At 38.7% G+C, this 22,446-nt stretch overlaps 1 protein-coding gene across 1 annotated transcript in view; it reads right to left on the bottom strand.

Moving 5' to 3' along the window:
* The window catches only part of LOC140241668 (adhesion G protein-coupled receptor A3-like), a 159,825-nt gene extending 137,896 nt beyond the window's left edge, over nt 1–21,929 (bottom strand). The window contains exon 1 of the mRNA XM_072321411.1: nt 21,688–21,929. Coding sequence (XP_072177512.1) covers nt 21,688–21,929 — 242 coding nt within the window. The remainder of the gene's footprint in view (nt 1–21,687) is intronic.
* Nucleotides 21,930–22,446: the final 517 nt, after the last annotated feature.

Raw genomic sequence — 22,446 nt, 5'->3', positions numbered from 1 at the left:
CCGCTCCCTGTTAAAGTTGGCTTTTAGGAAGTATAAAATGAAACACACAGTCCTAGAGATGTTTCATATTTTACTCTTTTTTTAAACAAAGTCATGGAATCGTACCAGTTTCACATGCCTTCACAAACAGGTCTCCATTACACCTGTACATCAATGCAAGGTACATGTAGATGAAGTTGATGTCATCGCCTTCAAGTCCCAAGTCACCCACATGCACATCATGACTATTTTTTCCTCATACACAGTACTAGTACATACAAGGTACAAGAACTGTATTGTACAGTACACTGATTGATATCACAGGATACATACTGTACATACCAAAATTGTGTAGAGTGTATCTTTGCATTAAACATAAACAGAGAGTTGTTTGACCTTGAGTAAAAACTTTTAAGGGCATAGAGTAAGCCTATACAGCAAGAGTATATGCAGTACACAGGTACATGTATATTTTGCAGTGTTTTTGTTTTCACAACTCTAACAACTTACAATTGTACATTTGTAACTGTTACTTGCAATGTACACGTAATTGATTGAAAGCTCAAGAAAAGCTTGTCAAATGTTTTGCTTCAGGTCTTGTCTCTGAGGTTAGAAATTACAAACTTTTTTCTTATAAGGGAGAACACTTACAACATTTTTCATTCCACCACTGTATAGCAATATTGCCTCACTAGTCTAAATTCATAAAATATCATACCAAATTTATATACACAAAATACACAGGCCAGGCGCGGTGGAGCACCCGAATTTGCATCTCATTATCGCCCCGTTCTATTTGAATTTCCAACGGGCATCCACGGCTGCCCGAAACTGTGTGCATGAAAAAGTCAAATCTTTACCTTCTCCTTGTGCCGCTATGCGTGCCGCAAGTAAACTGAAACTTCCCATACTATCTAAGTTTTTAAAAACCTTCCTTTTGATGAAAAAATTATGAAATTTGCTGCACTAGAACTTGAGATATTAAAGCGTTTTGAAAATCACCTCTCGCAAAACATGCTCTGTTTTTTTCCGACTGGACTATGGCCGGGCTCCAATGTGTCCGAAATTGGCAACATAAGTTTATCAGGCCTCAATCCATTTATGGTGAAAGTTTTCGCTTGGTTCCACCTGTACTTTTTGAGAAATCAACTTGTTTCTACAGGGTTTGGAATAGAAAATTGTAGTCAGCGGAACAATTGAAAATGACGTCATTTCTTTTCCCGTAATATTGGGCATGCGTGGTACGTGAGATTCAGGATTTCGTGCTCATTGTTGGTTTGCATGTGACGCAGTCAATTTTGCTGAGTGTCGCACGGCGGTGACTGCTGAGCTGCTGCCGCGCACGCTGCATGCAGCAAAGCGTTGTGTGTGCTGTGACATGCAACGCTACAGTCACGCGATTATATATACATGGGACCGACCTGTACGCTTTGTGTTCGTGTCATATTTGACATCACCTTCTGTTTTTTTCCGACACAACCATGGCCGGGAATATTACGGTATGACATTTAAAATGCAAGCAGATAAATAAATTTAGATGTACTTTGTTCGAATGGCGCTTTGGTTCCGCAATCACACTTCGTGAATTTTAGGATGATTTTCGAGGCATATTTTTGGTAATTTTGCTCGCCAGGTTTTCACTAAAATTTCACATTTTATCATTGTCAAATCCTTTAATATGTTATATGTGCATATTCGGACATGTTTCCAAATTCAAACTAACTCAATTTTAATCCGAAAATAGGTTTCCTTAAATTGTTATTAGCTTGAGAAGTTGTTTACTTTTTCTCAACTACGCGAGTACATGTTGTTTACTTTATGCAAATGAGGCTCGGCTGCCGATGGATTTCTGCGAGATAATTGGGGTGCTCCACCGCGCCTGAGGCGGGGACAGTAGACACTATTAATTGCCACCTGATGGCATGACTTTAATCAACTGTTAAAACAAAAAAATAAATAAATAAATAATGCACAAGATTGGCAGGCATTGCAGAGGCCTGCAGTTGTATTTCAGTCTTTATCATATATCATAGAAACCTCATGCTGTTGACATGCAGTAAAATGTACAATCTTTACCTCACATCACACGAGATCTGGTAAGCAGATTAGGCCTATAATAGTGCACGAGATAAAATTCTCAGAAGAACATGATGCTCTCCTTTATGATGCAAATGAAAGGCATGAAAAAAAAAAATTGAAAAGAAAAACAGAAATAAATTATGCTGGCACTCCATACAGACGTGAGGCAGACAAAGAATTACATGTAGTTTGCCAGGCACAAGAGATGCAAACATGGCATCTTTTGTTCCATGTAATTGCAGATGCCGTTGCGATTGTGACGTCAAACAATCGTGCGGGGATGTGGACATCCATACTACAATGTAGATGCCCTTGAACTGCTGGGAGAGACAACTAATACATATTTGCAGCCACAGTGGCCACGAAGAATCAGTGACTTACGACATGCATGTACAAAGTAAATGTCTCGTCACACATACATGTACGGCTGTACATTGTTACAGAGGGATAGTAGAATCCATCGCAGTATTTCAAGGAACAGGACACGACACACATTTCACATCCCACACGCTTTCTTTTAGTGTCACTACAGCACGTTTCAAACCTATGTGCATATGATGCATCTCGCGTTACCCCGGGGTACCATAGTACCCCGGGTAACCGCGTTGTGTAGCGCCACCTCATGTCCACTTGAGGACAGCCAGAGAAAAATGCATGCACTGTCTGTGCGTGTACATAGCATTCCCATGCCACTGCATGTTATACTATGCGTGCATGGAAGCTGCGATACAACTAGCGTGTGTTTTAGTGCAGTGCAGTGCAGTGCAGTGGCTAGCGTGCGCTAGCTCCAGCACCAAAATAATTTCCTCTTTTCAGCACCCAGGGTACAACCTTTTTAAAAAAATAAATAATTCAACAAAATGGCTGATTTTTATTTGGTACCCTGGGATACCATTTATGTCATCATATCTTCAGAGATGCATGCAAATTGTAAAACTGAAGGGTGTACACTGTACATTCCCCAGGATGTAAATTTTTTACAGTACTTACGGTACCAGGTACGATACCAATCATACTGCTAGAAATTGAACTTATAAACCTACAACCTCTTGCGATTGAAATAAAAGAGAAATGAGTGGATCAGTGGGTGACTGGTTTTACACTGTATCTTTGAAGGTCTTTGGAATGTACAACGTAGGGGACAATTTGCTGAACCTGCTCTCAAGTCACCGAAGTTCAACTTCTTAGTTCCTTTTCCATTCATTACAAATATCTCACTTTCTCTCATTGCACTGTCCACCGAGTCAAAATCGGAATTATTTTTAACAATACACAGTAAGAATTTTAATCTCTTTGAAGTATCCCCCCCCCCTTGCGATAATATGATTAATAAATTCTTCATACAACTGCAAAGCTTTGACAGTATTTTAATAATAATGAAATAATAATAATAATAATAATAATAATAATAATAATAATAATAATAATAACAATAATAACTAGACTTGGAATTTGTCAAGACTGACAAATTAGGTGATCCGATTTTTTTTTAATCAATGATTCGAGTCCTGATCGCAATAGGCATGACCATATAGGTTTCATCTGTGTTTAGAGACATTGGACGTGTGATATTTGGATTCTCATTTAGAAAAGAGAGTCAGGTCTGCTATCTTTGTTACCAAATTCGGTATACACTATAACGAAGATACAGAATGAAGTATATTTGACCATTGACCCAACTTTGCACAGCCAAGATGGCATCTGAGCAAAAAGTGGTTATTTTGTGAAATGATTCTTGTAACATGGCCTTTGCGTGTGCAAAATATGGGAAAGATAGGACATGTATTCACCAAGATACAGGTTAAAACATTTATGACCTTTGACCCTAATTTACATACCCAAGATGGTGTCTGATCAAGTAGTTGTTATTTTATGAAATAATGTACGTGACATAAATTAAACATGTGCAAAATATGGGGATGATAGGGGCTGTTTTTCTTGAGTTATTGCAAAGAAAGTTGCAGAGAGAAAGAAATATCTCAATACATCGAAGATAAGTTTGATGTCAACCAAGTTTTTTGACGTGATCTCGGCGTCGTATGAAAAAATGGAGAATCACTGATGATAGCCCAAAGTCTCAGCTACAATATATTAAAATCTGGGAGAAATTTACAGAAGAGTAAGTGAGGTAGTGCTCGATAAAGACCGTCATGTCAATTTTCATTTCCAGAAAAATTCCCTCCCATAGAGATAACACGTAAACTGGTTAAATTTGACAAGGTTACATTATATCAATTTTCAAGTGGTGAAGACATCATCCGATTAAAACTTTGATTAACAAAACTTAAAGAGTATTACATTGGCTACAACATACTAATATCTGGAAGAAATTCACCGAAGGGTAATTGAGCTAGTCGTCGATAAAGACAATCATGTCAATTTTCACATCTAGAAAAATTCCCTCCCATAGAGATAACACGTCATAATGAAGATAAAGAAAGAAGTACATATGACCTTTGACCCTACTTTGCACAGACAAGATGGCGTCTGAGCAAAAAGTGATTATTTTGTGAAATGATTCTTGTAACATGGTCTTTACGTATGCAAAAGATGGGAAAGATAAGACATGTATTCACCAAGATACAGGATGAAACATTTTTGACCTTTGACCCTAATTTACATACCCAAGAAGGTGCCCGATCAAGTAGTTGTTATTTTATGAAATAATGTACGTGACATAAACTAAACATGTGCAAAATATAGGGCTGATAGAGCTTGTTTTTCTTGAGTTATTGCAAAGAAAGTTGCAGAAAGAAAGGAATATGAAAATACATGGAAGATAAGCTTTAATTTCAACCAAGTTTTTGGGCATGATGCCGACTCCGTATGAAAAAACGAAGGGCACATTTACGATAGCCCAAAGTCTCAGACAACATACTAAAATATGGGAGAAATTCACTGAAGCATAAGTGAGCTAGTGCTCGATAAAGATAGTCATGTCAGTTTTCATTTCCAGAAAAACTGCACTCCCATAGAGATAACACGTAAACTGGTCAAATTTAACAATGTTACTTTTAATCCCTTTTTACGAGGTGATGCCGTCATCCAATCAAATTGTTGTTATTATATATCTGAAAGAGCATTTAATAAGCTACAACATATTGAAATTTGGACGAAAATCAACTAAGAATAAGTGAGATATACTTGAATGAACTTGAAATTTGATGACGTCATTTTGAAAATTTACTTTTTTAACTTTATTAAGAAATTTGATATATTTTAATCATTTTTCCAGCATTGCCAACCCATGAAATGACTTGTACAACTCATCAGCTTCAGAATATGTAAAGAAAATGGGGGGTCACCGTCCATCCTGACGAGTAAAATCGGATTTAAAATTGGCGTTTTTTTGGCATCGTTGCACTGTATATCGCCATTGACGCGCGCGCGGAATTTCAACTTTGACGGGCCCGTATGACGTCATATTGAGTCGGATTGACTTAAAACTTGGTAGAAATATTCCTTGACATTTTAGGCATACGATAAGTGTGAAAAAACGGGAAATTTCCGTTGCATATGAGCTGTGTGTGCGAATATGTGCGCGCGCGTACGCGTCCGTCCAATTTTTTCAATTTTTCAAAAAATGCTCCAAATGGTCTGAAACGTGTGCAAAAAAAAATTGAGCTCGATTTGAGCATACAAATTTTTCAACGCGCGCGTACGCGCACGTTTTAAGAGAAAATATGAATTTTGAGAATATGAGTAGAATCCGCATAACTTGAAATATATGTGACGTAAATTTCATTGAAAATTCCATTCCATTGATGAGATATGATTGAGAATGTGTTTTCATATAATGACGTCATAGTGACGTCACGGTCGACTGATCACAATGATTTTATTAGACCCGTCGTCTTTGGGACATGATACATATATGGTATAATTTTGACATTGATAGGAAGAATACTTTCTGAGCTAATCGATACACAAAATTTGTCCAGAATAAAGAAAGAAGAAGAAGAAGAAGAACCACCAACAAAGAATCCGTACAGATACAGAAGGTGATCCGAGAGGATACTCGGATCACCTAATAACTAGAAAAGCACTGAGAGAGTGCAAACCTCTGCAAAGCAGTTCATTCCATCCATACAAATCTGCTGAAAATATCCCAATTTCCTAATGTAGAATCCTTTTGTTTATGTCAGCAGCAGCACAATACACACGACAGAATGGATTGGTGAGAATTGGATGCGAGAGTTCGTAACTTTGGAACTGTTAAAACCTATGAGCACAGCAAGTGGGTTTTAGACTGTTTCTAACAAGAGCATCCAATTCTCACTGATCCACAAAATAGGCTTGTGCATCATTTGTTTTATAAAATGGGCCCTTAAATTCATGAAATTCAACCTTTTTCCCCATCATGCATCCAGTACACCTACAACACCATGTATAATGTAGGCCTACAAGGCTTGAGCCATGCATTCAGATTTTACTGGATGCATGGCTCAGTGTGGATCAGTAAAAATCAATGCATGATAACTGACCAATCAGACTACACAGATTCTAAAGCCCATTTTATAAAAACTTTTGGCAAGCATGGGATGGGAACTCCTACATTTTGTACATGTACAATGTACAACTCAAATCAAAGCATCGACGCTCTTCTACTCAACTGATGATGGGGTCTTCTGCATGTGTGTCCCAGATTTTCAGAATAAATCAGGGCAACAAGATCCTGTGTTTATCTGGGGTCAGTTGAGGTCATCAGAAGTCTTTACCCATGGTCTGGCTGAAGAAAGATGATTTATGTACAACCAGCCCCCCCCCCCCCCCCCCCCCCCCCCCCCCCCAAGTGGAAACATGGAGCACAAGACAGGGCTGGACAGGGCTGGGGTGCGTTCACGCGAATTTCGTAGCCAGAATCACAAACATGAATCATGATTCAAAACGATGTTTCAAATCACAGTCTCTGCAGAAGAGCGTTCATGCGGACTTTCGTCAATGCTGATTCTGGCTCAGCTCATCCTCTGCCACTGCACAGCACACTGCGCAGTTTGACCTTGTCTATACAACTCGAGCCTGACCTCCTCTTAAATCCTTCTGCCAACTGATCAGTGAGTTTATTGTATACGTTTTTATTTCGGTGAATGCCGTCCAATTTGCTGTGGCATTCAGAGCGAGGAATAATCTTAATTCTTCGTCTGTCCAATTGGTTCCTTTGGTAGAAGAGCTGCAGCCATTACTATTATCAACTCGATCGGACAGTAATTACATTAAACAGCCAGATACTAGCATAGAATCTGTGTATGGCGTTGATGTAAACAAACTTGTGCAAGTATGGTGCCGAAACACATGATTCATAAAGCGTACACAAGCGCGTGAACAGAGCACAAGGACATCATAGAATCGTGATTGAAATCATGGTTGCGTTTATACCATTTCTGCGATTGTGATTCTGGCAGAATCATGATTCAAAACGCCCTTTTTTTCTGCATTTCAGATCGGTGTTCTCAAACACATTTAAAGGGAAAAATCGCATGAACACAATGTAACTAAACACGTTTAGGGACTAAACGTGTTTAGAAACGCAATTCTAGTTTCGCATGAACGCAGCCTAAATCACTCCACCCATGGCACTACACACACACACACACACACATGCCAAGTGGTGGGTTAGACAGAATCTGTATATGTGATGCTACAGGTGTGTATTGCATTGTACATGTGTATGTCCTGTCTCAACTACATGTAAATTACCGGGTATACATAAAAGTGAAAGCCTGACAGGTATTGAACCACAAACATTTTGCTCCACCATCTGTCATACCAGGCCCAAAACCTGAGGTTGCCCCTCTTCTTGTAACTGTGACAAGCACAATTGATCTGGCAGCAACTAAACTAATCTGACTAAAAATAAAATAAAAACAAAAACAAAAAACACACATATACATGGTATACAATGAAAATAGATTTAAAGAACAAAATGTACAAGATTGCACTGTAGGCCTACAATCTGTACTTATCATTCTTGCTGCTGATTAATCAGGAAAGAACAAGCAAGTACGTAAATCAAGGGAAAGAAGAAAAAAAATGATACCGGTACCTCAATCATTGCACACATCTGCAAGTATTATTCTTAATGTTCACTTTTTCTGGGCATTCTAAACTTTGCTAATATATCTTTAATGTACATGGTGCACTGTAGTACAATGTATTACAAGTAAATAGAAATATTCATATTATGTACACTTTTGCACTGCATGTCTTCAGTTAGAGAAATAGGGGCTGTTTCTCGTGAAGATCAAATTTCAACTTTACATTTTATAACCTGGTAATTTGCGAAACAAAAACTTTTGGTATTAAAAGTAATCACTTGTTTTCCGGAAATATGCAGTCAACCCCAAAAGAAATTTATTTCAGAACAGCATGGATTTGGTGTGTGTGTATAAGATTGTGTATGTATGTGTGTGTGGGTGGGGGGGGGGGAGGGCATTGAGGTTGAAGCTCCTTTGTGTTTGCTATCATTTCAAACAGTCTTCCTTAAAAGAAATAAAGCAAGATGGGCAATTAAATAAACAATGTGGACATTGCCATGCTCTTGCAATTGGAAAACTGGGCATACTTATGTGAATGCTTTCTATTCATAGGCAGATTTTGAGGAGACACCTACGTGTATGTATTGTGCTTTCAAAGGGTCAGAGGCTAGAAAGCCAACATTAGACATTACAACTGTGCGGGACTGATAGCACAGATATTGGGTAGAGATGGTAATCGGAGGGTTACAATTGTAGCTGGAGTCAGAAACGGGGGACATCAGCTCCATTTCACTGCCATTGGTGCACCATGAACCCATCTATTCCCCACGCTCGCTTGGAGTAAAGTATTACGCAGGACCCCTAGCTGGTTTCCTCGCTTTTTTCAGCTACCAGAACCCCCCAGAAAGACAGCTCCATCTATCATCATATTGACTTGATATGCATAAATGGCCGATACTCTTTGGCAGCGGCCATGTCTGCCCTCCTCCCCGAGCGCCGCCAGTTGTCGAGCGAGCTGGTTGAATTGAGCTCATACAAAACAGATGACAGAATATAAGAGGGGGAGGGAGAAGCAGAGACAGAGTGGGAGAGAGGGTCACATCGTACAAACCAATGGAGCTGGGTCCCCATGACTACTATTAAAAGGTTGTATGTATTTTTCCCCTTCCCTCCCCCCTTGACTGCCAGATTTCTAAATACAGCTGTGTGCTACAGTGTTCCACCACCCTGTGACTGTATTGTACCTGTGTGTGTGTGTGTGTGTGTGTGAGTGTGTGTGTGTGTGTATGCTACTGCTGCAGACTACATTGTCCTCAGGACAATTATCATATGCGAGGCTTTACTCCGTTCAATTCTGGGGAAGGGGGAGGGGAGTTTGAAAAAGGGTGAGACTCCCAAAGAGAAAAAGTGAAGAGAGTGACAGAGACAGAATGTATGTAGGGAAAAAAAAAATCAAGAAGCTGCTGACCGGGATACCTTTGTCGTAAACCAATTACACGAGAAGAGAATACGGTATCATAATTTTGCTGATTATGCAAAGGAATAGGGAACAGCAATTCCTCATGCAAGTTACAAAAAGGTTCAGGAGTTGTTTGGACCATGTGAAATTATGTGTAATAGTGTACATACTGTGTGAGTGCATGTACTATATTACACAAGTGTGCATTATGTACTGTAAAACAAGGAATGTTTGCATGTATTTTAATTTCGCAAATTTCGCGAGAGCCAAGATTTGCGAATTTATAATGCACGCGAAGGCTCTTGTCTACACTATATGCATTGAATGCCAGAGGCACTTTGCGAAAATTTTATGCCATGAAAAAGGCCGCTGGCTCCAAACCGCGAAAATTCCATGCCGCTAAAATATGTTTTACAGTATGTGTGCGTGTGCACATGAATGACACAAATTTCTGCTTCTCCATTAGTATCAGTCAACATTGCTGTCATAAAAAGAAGAGGAGAATGCAATTACCTCTGAGGCAACGTGAATCAGTGCAAGATCCATCACCGAAAAGGTGTTCCCTGTCGCTGTGCCAGGAAAATTCACCCCCCCCCCCCACCACTACTGAATGCAACTCTCATAAAGTACATGTAGTCCTGACAATAACATCATCTCACATGGTTAATTATCACAGCCAGCAATGATCGCTCTTCCCTCCTGAACATAACATCAAACAACTGATAGCAAGGTAAGGTAGATTGTGCCACGTACATTTGTATATAGAGACCCAGGAGGGTGGGCACTGTTTTTCAGAAAATGCATAGATCTGCAACACACTGTAGTTCTACATCTTCGGTAGAAAATCATCGAGGAGCATACAATGTATCTGTAGGTCAGTGTGTTGGAGCAGGGAGGTCCCACCTCCCTGGTTGGAGCCTTTCTTGTTTAAACTGAAAATGCAGTTCATCATCATTTCTTCTGTTACATTACTGCAGTAGAATCATGATCCCTATAAAAGTATCTTACTCTTCGTAGTTCAGACAATAGGCCTATCATTTGAAGGGTTTGAAGTACACTGTACAATGTGTACATGCAGGTGCATTAGTGCTTAGCAACATTGTATACCCCCATGCAGCTATAGCTCTTTAAAACACAGAAATATCCTAGTATCATACACACAACTATTCATTCAAATTTGAAGTATACTACAAAATAGCCAGGTACCATGCCGCAAGAAAGGCATACAATGTATAACACCAAGAAGAAAACTTACAGTCTGATAAACGGTGCACAGTTTTCTGAATCATTAATGTTCAGGTTAACATTATAGGAAACATCATGAATCATAAAAACACCACTCCATCATATAAGTATGCACAAGTGGTGGTCAACTTCAGAAGCATCCTACCGGTACTGTACATTGTATAGATGTAATAACGGTCACTGTATTGACAGAACTAATTCTCCTACAGAGTTTATAGAATTGTACGTACAATCTGTAGTGGTTTGTAATTGGGTTAAGTTGTACCAGAAATTGCACTCACTTTTAAATATTGAATCCCATTCCCAAGTCTAAATACAATGTGCAATGTACAACTTGCTGACACTAACTGTCAACTAGCAAGGATTGGTGGCATGTAACTTATTGTAAGCCTTTGCACATATCCTTTCTGTGATTGTTCCTAAGATTTCTGTGGCTGGTATACTGTAAATGTACTGTACAAACAATACCTTCTACACCTCACTGTTACACATCAGTGGGTTGATGTATTATGTAATGTTCGTAAATAACAGGGAGAAGTAAATAGAGTGGCAATAAAGAGAGACACCTTGACAAATTATGCCTACACATGATGGATGCAATGGAGAAGGGTAGCAGACTGCTTTGTGCTTTCTTTGGACTGTTGGAAAGTGCATTTGATTTTTGTCCAGAATGTTCGATAACCAGCCTCTCCAGACTCCATAGAAACATACAAGCTAAAAGTATGAAGAACTAGAATTGCAAGAAAGAAAGAACAAAATAAAAATGTTCCCTGACAAAGTAAATCTGGCTTTCTACAAGTGTACATATTGACTAAAAATGGGTCTTCAAAAAATGCAATGATACATATCAATGTATAATGCAAGCATAGCTGGCGGTTTGGGTTGGCTTCCTGATCACCTCATAATCTGACCACTGACCCCTCATTCTCTCTATTTCCAACCCCCCTCCCCCCACCCCCACTCCTTTCTCTGCTAAATTGCCCACTTTGTTACAATGTTTGAAGTCAAGCCACCCAGATATTCACACAAGCTGACAGCCATTGTGTTCAGTCAACTGAAGTGTAAGGGGCTGAGACAATGGAGCGGGCGGATGTGACCACAATGGTACACAATGGTGAGGGGTTGGACAAGCCATTAGGGGGGCTCTGAGTTGCAAATAGAAAATGTACCCATACCTTCAAGCATACCATGTGGTATGCTCTAAAAACACTAGGAAACCTCTGAATCTGAATTTCTCTCAATATCTTTCTCTCTATTATGTCATAATGTCTTGTGAATAGAGAATCACTTTTCCTTTGCATAAACCTGAGAAAGTATTTCAATGGTTTTACAATCAAACTCACTGAGAAAAAAAAACAAGAGGAGAGTGTAATAAAGAAGAGAGTCATGCATACAGGTTTACATAGATTGCATCCTGGGTCAGCATCGTGCAAGGGCATACAATGTACAAGTTTGTACTTGCTGCACTATGTTTCTTAATTTGGGGCAACATCAACACGCTTGGTACTGGTATTAAAGTGTCAACCCTGTTGCAGATGCATTGTGGGATAGCTCTGTGGAAAAGTCATATCTGGTCTTGCTCGCATGGTTGTTGTTGTTATTTTAAAGATCGAAAGAAGAGAGAGAGAGAGAAATGGGGCCCTATACAAATAATTTGCCCCACAAATTATGTTTATGTCCACTGTTCGCATGGCCAGCTAGCGAACAGTGGACATAAACACAAGAGCAATGTACCACTGGTACACAAATTAAAATCACGTAGCCAACAACTGTAGTCTACAATGTAGGTAATAACAAAGTGCCATGCAGAGCTATGCATTCGGTGCTACATTACATGTACTACATTGTACAGTACAATGTACATGTCATGCAAGTATCGCGATTGCAATGTACAAAACACATCGTTGACTATAGCCTTTGATTCACCTGCCATTCACATGTTATCTTTTTAATTTCTACATGTGTACAACTCTAACTGTAACTTGTGCAGATGGAACACTCACTCATCTTGGGCCTTTGTGGAAATGACAGTCCCTATATGCCTCAGGTACTGTAAAGGCATTTTTGACTGGGAAAGAATTTCTTCCCTCTGGAAAACACAAACATGACCTCGTATCACCGGCTGTGAAAGGAGCTGGAACTACACTGTAGTACAGCGTTGAGCTCAGAGACGCAGGACAGAGCTTGCTGGAAGCTTCAACGAGGTCACATCTTTCATCCAGGGGCATTTTTTGACGATTTCTTCCCTTATCATTGTGTGACCAACAAATTGCAGCTTTGCAGTGATGACTCCAATGGCTACAACTCAATCAAACTGAAAAACTGTACACATCTCTCTTTTCGCCAAATTCAAACAGAGGAAAAGAGTAGTAGAGAATTGATATGCATGCATGACAACTGCAAGCAACAACGCCACCAAGCCATTCCATGGTGCATCTGTGACAGGGATCTTCAACGCTGTTTTGCATATCAGTGGTACCGAGAATTACAAGTCACTTTGGACCACTTTCTTATTTGACCTTTTTTTTTTTTTTTTTTTTTTTTTTGGGGGGGGGGTGGGGGTCTAGTCCCATATCATAATGTAGTACGTCCTATGTTGTATACATTGTATGTTATATCTTCAGTACAATTTACTAAACATTTGTCCTAGACATCTATCCCGAGACTGTTACTTCCCAAATGTAATATCTAAGACATTTATCCACTTGAAGTACAATGTGTACAATGAACATTGTATACCCTGGCCATAACATTTCCTTTCCTTTTCCTTTCAAATCAATTGTTGACAAACAGGACTTCAACACCACACATCAGCAAAAAAACAACAACAACAACAAACAAACAAACAAACAATAATAAATAAATGAATAATAATAATAACAATAATGATAACAATTATGTATATATAGCAAGATGAATAGACACTTGTAAACTATTGGTTTTCCGATTTCAAAGGTTAAAAGAATACAGTGATGATGAATTAAGTATAATTGGTGTTTGGTTATCATAGCTGGTTTTTTTTTTTTCTAGGTAAAAACTGATACTTTGAATCATTTGAATTATTATATCCTTAGAATGCCCGACTGCTCTTTCACCAGATGGTATTTTATATTAAAGGACAAGTTCACCTTCATAAACATAAGGATTAAGAGAATGCAGCAATATTAGTAGAACACATCAGTGAAAGTTTGAGGAAAATTGGATAATCGATGCAAAAGTTACGAATTTTTAAAACTTTTGTGTTGGTACCGCTGGATGAGGAGACTACTACAGCTCGTGAGTCATATGCGTACAACAGTATAATGTAAAAGAAAATTCAACATATTTTCACTTTTTTCGCATAATAAAAGAACACTTGACTTGCCTCTTTCTAAAGGCAGGGGGAATAATATTGCCCATAACATTTGTCGGTAACGAGTCAGGGGAATGTGTACTTTTTTCAAAAGATGGAATTTTGTGAAATTCTCTTTATATTTTCCTTATATTGTTGTACGCATGTGACATCTAAGTTATTCATACACTGCAGTAGTCTTCTCATCCAGCGGTTACTGCACAAAAATTTCAAAAATTCATAACTTTTGAACGGATTGTCTGATTTTCCTCAAACTTTCAATGATGTGTTCTACTACTATTGCTACATTCTCTCAATCCTTATGTTTATGAAGGTGAACTTGTCATTTAATGATTTCCCAGTAAAACTGCTCCCATGGAATAGAGTCCATAATCCAAACTGCTACCAGCATAATCTATGAGCAATTTGCTAAAATCTTATCAACTGCTCATTACTCTTCAAACAGGGATTTCCAACCCCCATCCTCACCAGATATCTATGCCAATATTAGTTTTAGGCCACTAAACAGAAATCAATAATAATATGGTTACATACCAGGTAGTAATACTGAATGGCCATAAGCTGCATGACGGAGAGGTAGCAGTCGACATCTACACATACAGTGTACATGTACATTGCACATTGCTAAATGATGAAATACATGTAGTCCATATTTCTGTTTATCAGCCCCTTTTAATACTTCATTATTTTTCTTTCCAGAGCAGGTCCATTTGATATGGCATTGAAATGTCTTTACAGGGAAATTAATATTCCATCTTACTGGCTGAACTTGTCCCCTGGTACGTGGGTGCAAATATTCCTCAATGCTGTTTTGCAAATGTCTGAATATGGTTTCATATGGGGGAGGGAATGACTGAGGACCAGGTGATATTTTGGTCAAAACAATAATAACCAATTAGGCATCTTCCTATCCCCCCCCCCCCCCCCCCGCAAAATGGATGTGCGCATGTACAATTAAAAAATATGCATGTTGTAGGCCTTACCTTACATGGATACAAAAGTACCCAGTGCCCTCATTCAATTCATTGATATCATAATTTTAGGCATTACAGCCAATATTTTATGTACAATGTACATGTACAATATTCAATAACCAAATATCAAGGAAACAACTAAAAAGCAAGTGGCTTAAAGACTACAATTTTCTTTACCTCTCATGTGTAGGTTTGGTGTTTTGTTAAACTTTATAGTTTTTGTTTTTGTTTTTGTTTTTGTTTTTGTTTTTGTTTTTGTTTTTATGCCTCCGCCAATGAAGTGGCCGGAGGCATTATGTTTTCGGGTCGTCCGTATGTCCGTTACATTTTGTTTTTGTCGATATCTCAAGAACCGTGTGGTGGTTTTACATCAAACTTGGTATGAGGGTATATCCTGGGGGGATAATACTTTGTTTGGATTTTAGGGTCACGGGTCGAAGGTCAAAGGTCACAGGTTATTTTTTTAAATGTGATTTTCAGGGTATTGGTACACTTTAACATATAAATGCACAGGAAGGATAGTACACTGTTAGCACAATTCCCGCCATGGTGTCAATCTTATGGTAGTGCTCTGATCCAGCACCTTACAATGCAGCACGTGTATATGAAGGTCTTGGTTTCACTTTATTCAGACTTCGGGAATTTGTGATGATGCATGCAAAGGAAACAAGCCAAATAGCTCTATCACACACACACACACACATACACACAAATCCAACTCAATAAATTGTTGACGGTTTTGCAAGCTCTGTTTGATAGCCAACTGTATGTTTTCCATCTGAAGAGGGCTGCATACCTCTACAGAGTTATCATAACAAGCATTGAGTCATTGAACTGTACATGTCTTTCAAGTATTGTTCAATGGTGTGATCTTTCTCCACTGGCTGGTTCAATCAAGTAGCATACTGTACACATGAATATATGCCATTTATACACTGGACAGCAAAAGAAAGTACCCACTTCTGTCAAAGGCCGCACAAAAAAATTCACCCCCTAGAAATATACAATTTTTGTACACAGGTGTGCTACAATGCCCCTACTTATCACATGCACATAAGCAAGTGAATGTCTTCATAACAAAGAAGAACTTGACATGTACAGCATCTTGGTCATTGAATCAAAAGTCCCACACAACAGCACTTTCCACCATGCAAAAATGGCCACTGAATGGATAATATTTTTAAACCAATATGTCAAAGTGAACACCTGTTTCGTCAAAATGATGTTAATGAGTGTATTCTGTATTGAGATGCTATCCTTCCTGATTATGCTAATTCTCAGAATAAAATCAGTTAGCTCTTTAGACTGGACTTTACTTTACTCTGGTCTAAGCAAGCTTCCATCAGGAAAATTAAGCCACGTCTTATTAGGCTTGTAAGGCTCATTCTGTTACATTTTGTGACTTTTGATTTAGTGACCAATTTGCTGCGCATGTCATTTTTTTTCTTTGTAATAAAAACAATCACTTGCTATTGGGTATGTGATTACTAATGGATATTGCAGCATACCTGTGTACAAAGAATTGTTTATTTCTAGGTGGTGAATTTTTGTGTGCAGCCTTTGACAGAAGTGGGTACTTTCTTTTGCTGTCCAGTATACACTGTACATGCATAAAATTTGCTATGTATATGAATGACTGCAGACCTGACACCGTATAACAGACATATTGTATATATTCATATATGTTCACAGACATTGTATATATTCATATATTCATATCATCATATATTCATATGGACATGTTGATCATTTGTGATTATTTGTAATTATATGTAATTACAGTATGTATGCAGTTACAGACAAGCCTGATTTCACATAGACCATGTACAAAGTACAGCCGGGCCAAAGGCGGGGCCTATGGCCGGACCCAAGGCCACGGGCCTCAGCCCAGAACCAGGGGCCCAGAGCCCAAGTGGGCCCAGGCCCAGGGGCCCATAGCCCAAGTGGGCCCAGGCCCAGTGGCCCAGGGGGCCCAAGGCCGGGCCGAGGCCAGGAGCCTAAGTGCTGGCCCAATGCAGGGGGCCCAGCCAGGGGCCACCAGACTGAGACCACTAAGAGTACTAGTCATGACTTGCTGTGATAATGATGTGACAGGCCTGTGCATACACATATTATGTAAATACACTGTACAGGGCCGTGCATATTATGTAAATACACTGTACACTAACTATACACGGCCCAGTCGCTGTATAAATCACAACAGGGCTGTATGTGAGCAGCCCACAACACAGAGCAAACACAAAGCAAATTTTATGATTGCATTTAGTTTTGAGACTTGACATCATTTTTTGTCACCTCAAACGCATCAAAGACAATCTTTATTAATGAGACTTCATACCGTACCTGGGCAAGTCCAAGCTATTTGATCACACAAGACTGAAAATTCAAAATGGGTCAATTTACATTATAAACTTGGTATCATTTTAAAGCTAAGAAGTTAAAATACATGAATTTCAAAAAGAAAAAGTAAAAATCCTTCCGCATAACTAGCAATGAATTAATTAATCTGCATAAATTAAAATTTAGAGTAACGCGTGGGACATTCAAAAATTCTGCATTTTAAAATATATCTTTTAATTTTTACAAGTTTTTATGAAAATAAGTATGGTGACCTTAAGTCTGACTAACAAGTTATCATGACTGTGATTTTCAGTTTCTCAACTGATTAAATATGCAAATGAGGGATGGGCCAAAATTAGCATGTCCCACGCGTTACTTTTTTAGGTCATTATTTCTCATTTGCATAAAAGTTAATGATTTAATTGACCTGAAACTTTCAAAAGACCAAATTCACAATGGACCTAATCATATCCAAGAGATAAAAAGTTAGTCTGATAAATCTCATACTTGCAATTTGCAATTAGATTTAGTAACGCGTGGGACGATTTGTGTACAAGTCAATGGAAGTGTACTAAATCTTAGTCTTCTATGGGAAATGTGTACATTATTGAGGGATTTTTTGTAATTTTCTGAATTCTGACTTGAAATTTGGTGAAAAACTCCACTTTGGATAAATAATTCACAAAAGATCATTACATGCTATTTTCAAGGTCACATTCAAAGTCAAATGTCAAAAAATAAAGGATAACACAGGCATTTCATATTTTTTATTATATCTATTGTTTTGGTGGGTCTAAATCATTTGAATTTGCAAGAATTTATTAGAAATACATCTATTTAGATAATTAGTATCCCATATTAAAGTTTCTCTGAGCATATGTGCAATTCACATCACAATATTCATAGTGACAAAAATGTCCCACGCGTTACTATACCTATCTTTCTATAATTGACCTTGAGAGAAAACAGTTTCATGATTTTTTCTGAAATGTTTTGTTTCAGGTACAGTAATTGTTGTAGGAAAAGATGTTTGTAATGATTTTATAGTATACCAAGTATTTTCACAATAATTGAGATAAAAGTTAAAGAAGAAAAAAAGGACAATTTTTATGGTCCCACGCGTTACTGGAGAATAAATTTGCATAAATTGAATACTGAATGCGTGATTCTCATTATTTCTATTGTTTTGAATGAAGATACCTACTAGCTATCAAAAGCAACCCAACATATGAAGTTTCAATCTTAACAGTGCAATATAGGGCTAAATCTTCTTGTGATGTCCCACGCGTTACTGGTGCAAAATAGCTTGGACTTGCCCACCTGTTTTCCTGGGGTTATTTGTGGGAATTCTGCGATCTGGGTACTATTCGCAAATCTAACAAAATGTGAAAATATCAACTCCTGATCATGTAACGTGCATGTGTACATTTCTGTGTTCACTGCTGTATTCCATGAACATGAATTCAACAACTACTGTTATATCCTGTAATATGAGCTGCCAGGACAAAACTCACATACGCTCTGATTCTGTATGGCAATCACTTTCAAAGCAATGTATTGATACATTTCTGCCAGCTAAAAATTCTTAAATGTTGGTTCATGTGAACGGGTACAGAAACTGAAGCCTAGGTGGTGGGTTAAGCAGAATTGCTGCTGTCCTTACAGTCCCACTCATATGTTTTCATGTTAGTCTAATGCTAGTTTGTGGCAATAAGAGAGTGTGCCAAGCAGTTTGCCAAGCAGGGATTCAGCTGGATGTCGAAAGTGATTAGCCATTCTGATACTTGAATTTAACAATACCATTTAACAATTCCATACCACCTAAAACCCCAACCCTATCAAATTCTTTAGAATTTCTGCTATCAAAACAATGATAGGATAATCTGCAGACAAAGTAGATTTTTTTCTGTCACAAATCTGCTGTTACTGTGTTATTACCTCCGCCAAGGGGGAAGGTTATGTTTTCGTTACCGTTTGTTTGTTTGTTTGTTTGTTTGTTTGTTTGTTTGTTTGTTAGTTAGTTAGTTAGTTTGTCTGTGTGCAAAATAACTCAAAAAGTAGGTAACGAATTTGGATGAAACTTGCAGGAAAGGTTTAGATTGATACAAGTAACAGATGATCAAATTTTGGTAGTGATCTGAGAATTTTGGAGGAATTTATGAAGGATTTCTTATATTTTGGCAGGTAGGGTCAATGAACTTGGGAGTTCAGGCAGCGCGTATTTGAGGTTTGCATGCGCGCACTAAAGTGCGTGCTCTAGTTTCTGCTAGGGCGAGGCGCGCCGTGCAGCTGAGGGTTTATGGGTTTTACAAGATGTATTGCAGAGTTCAATTAGTATTAGTAGTAGTAGTAGTAGTAGTAATAGTAGTAGAAGTAGCAATGATAATAATAATGATAATAGTGGCTACTTGTATAGCGCACAGGTCCGCTTTTTAGTGCTCATGGCGCTTCATAAATGAAAAGATAGATATAACACATGTTAAAACATGACAACAGAGAAGAAAATGGCAAATAACAACAAACACATACCAGATAAAGAATACAATTGTTCCGAACATTATAGACTGCAATTATAGTCCTCAGTGTGAGAGGAATACCTTGGGTAACGTTTTGAAGTTTGGATTTGAATGTTTCTGTAGATGACAATTATAGCTGTACACACAGAGAAAATGTTCCAGTTAAAGAGGAACGTAGTCATACAAAGTGTATGTATTTCACATTTTTCAGTATTTTCAATCTTTCATATCCATATGCAATGGGCATAATGGACTCATTTGCATATCATTTGCATAGTATGCTATCATGGGGTGTGAAAGTATGCCGAGTGTTGACATATAGGTCATCCACTCATTGTATCCCCCGAACAGAGTTCGGAGGATACTATGGATTTGGCCTCGTTGCGCCGTGTCCGCCGCAGAGATTTTCTTGTGAGCACTCTACTGGCTGCAGTTCTTCTTAGATCATCTTCAAATTTGGCATGAAGGTGTGTTATGGTAAAACGAAGACGCCTATTGTTTTTGGTGATGGTGCCCTCGCTTGTTCTGTCTTTATACATGAAAAAGTAAATTTAACAGGGTCTGCTTGCCTTGTGTGTGCGACGCTGGCCTTGCTTCGTGACCAATTTTTTTTATGCCTCCGCCAACGAAGTGGCCGGAGGCATTATGTTTTCGGGTCGTCCGTCCGTCCGTCCGTCCCATTTTGTTTTTGTCGATATCTCAAGAACCGTGTGGTGGTTTTACATCAAACTTGGTATGAGGGTATATCCTGGGGGGATAATACTTTGTTTGGATTTTAGGGTCACAGGGTCGAAGGTCAAAGGTCACAGGTTTTGTGAAAAAACAGGTTGAAAATTCATGTTTTTTTCCATACAAGTATCTCGCAAATGGTTCAAGGTATCTTCATGGAACTTAGTATATATGCTTGTTCCAATGGGCAGTGATTATCTACTGTGGGGAAGTTGAGGGTCATGGTTCAAAGGTCAGAGGGTCAAAGGTCAAGGTCAACTCCTCAAAATATCACTACTTTCCTTATATTTATGCAATGCCTGAAGTTTTTTTTTTTTAACTTGATGTATGCATGTATTACCCGATATATATTCTGTGGGAAGTTTCTTGCCAAAAGGTCAAAGGTCAAAAGGTCAAAGGTCAAGTGAAAGTGTTGAATTGCACTTTTTCCTCCATATCTCAAAAGTAACTCAAGGTATCATCATGAAACTTAGTACTGACATATTTATGCATGTTCAACCGAACAGTGATTCTCTTTGGAACTGTGAGGTCAAAGGTCAAAGGCCAGGTTTAGATAAAAAATTTTCCCATTTGATACTGAAATTAAACTTTTTCTCAATACCTTGAAAATTACTCAATGCATAAACTTATAAAGTTATAAAAGGGTCAAAAGTCAAGTAAAAATCATCAGTTCCCCAAATACCTGCACTCTGACATTTTTAATCATTCATCCAATTGAACCTAGTTCTAGGAAAGTGAACATTCAGCACATTTGTGGCAAACCTGTCATTTTAATATTTTGCCAATTGTGTGAAACTGTCATCACACATTGTCAAGACATTGTACTATAGACCTATTAGGAGAACCATGCATTATGGCGGAGGCATATCAGTCGCCGTAGCGATATATCTAGTTTCAAACATAATTTGTAACACCAAATCTCAAGACATTTATTAGTAAATATTACAACCAACTGATGATTTTTTCCGGGGTTTTCAGGAAGTAAATGCGATAAAAAGCTGGAAAAAACAAGCCGATATATCAGCAATAATAAACTCACAATAAAACGGTGTCCTTGGGCACCAAATCGGCTGCAATGGGACTTGTGAGCTCCCTTCCATCGCAGTACACCACGCGCCCTCCAGTGCCGCCGCCTCCTCGACGTCTCCCACCGCCACCGCTACCCCTCCGCCCCTTGATAACATCGCACATGCATATCGGTGGACACGCCTGGCTCAGTTTCGTTAGCGTCCCAGCAATAATTACGAGCACCAAGGCCCTACAAACACTCTCAAACATCATGGCAAAGATTATCTTATTCCTTTCAAACGCGATGCAATGATAATCTCCGCTGCAAGTTTCCCGAACGCCACCGTATTTAATGCAATCCTACATGCAACAAGACTTAGCAAAATAGGCGATCTCCACACTCACGGACAACGTTTTCGAGCCACCACGGATACCGCAAGCATGATCTACTCATACCGTTTGTGGCATGAATGTTTTCAATGAGAAGCAATGCACTGCCACTGAAACTACTACAGGCAGCTTTGTAGTTAAAGTTTCATGCCATCGTCAAATCTAGCTGAATTGCAGTTCCAATCTCGCTGGAAGGTAGGGGATACAATGACGTAAACCTCTAGATCGCTTTCAGATGGAATCCAACCAAATTGCCAGATCGTGAGAAACGTAACGTAACCACCACGTTAACGTTGTCGTTAGATAGATAACCTCACACACAGCACGAGCAAGGCTTTGGGCACGCTTATCCCCCGAAGAGATGCGGTGTGCGAATGTTGTGCCATCCGCGCCGCGCAAG

Source organism: Diadema setosum, chromosome 18, assembly GCF_964275005.1.
Source record: "Diadema setosum chromosome 18, eeDiaSeto1, whole genome shotgun sequence".
Lineage (NCBI taxonomy): Eukaryota > Metazoa > Echinodermata > Echinoidea > Diadematoida > Diadematidae > Diadema > Diadema setosum.
Note: the sequence above shows the minus strand (reverse complement) of the source record. Positions and strands in the feature narration are given on the sequence as shown.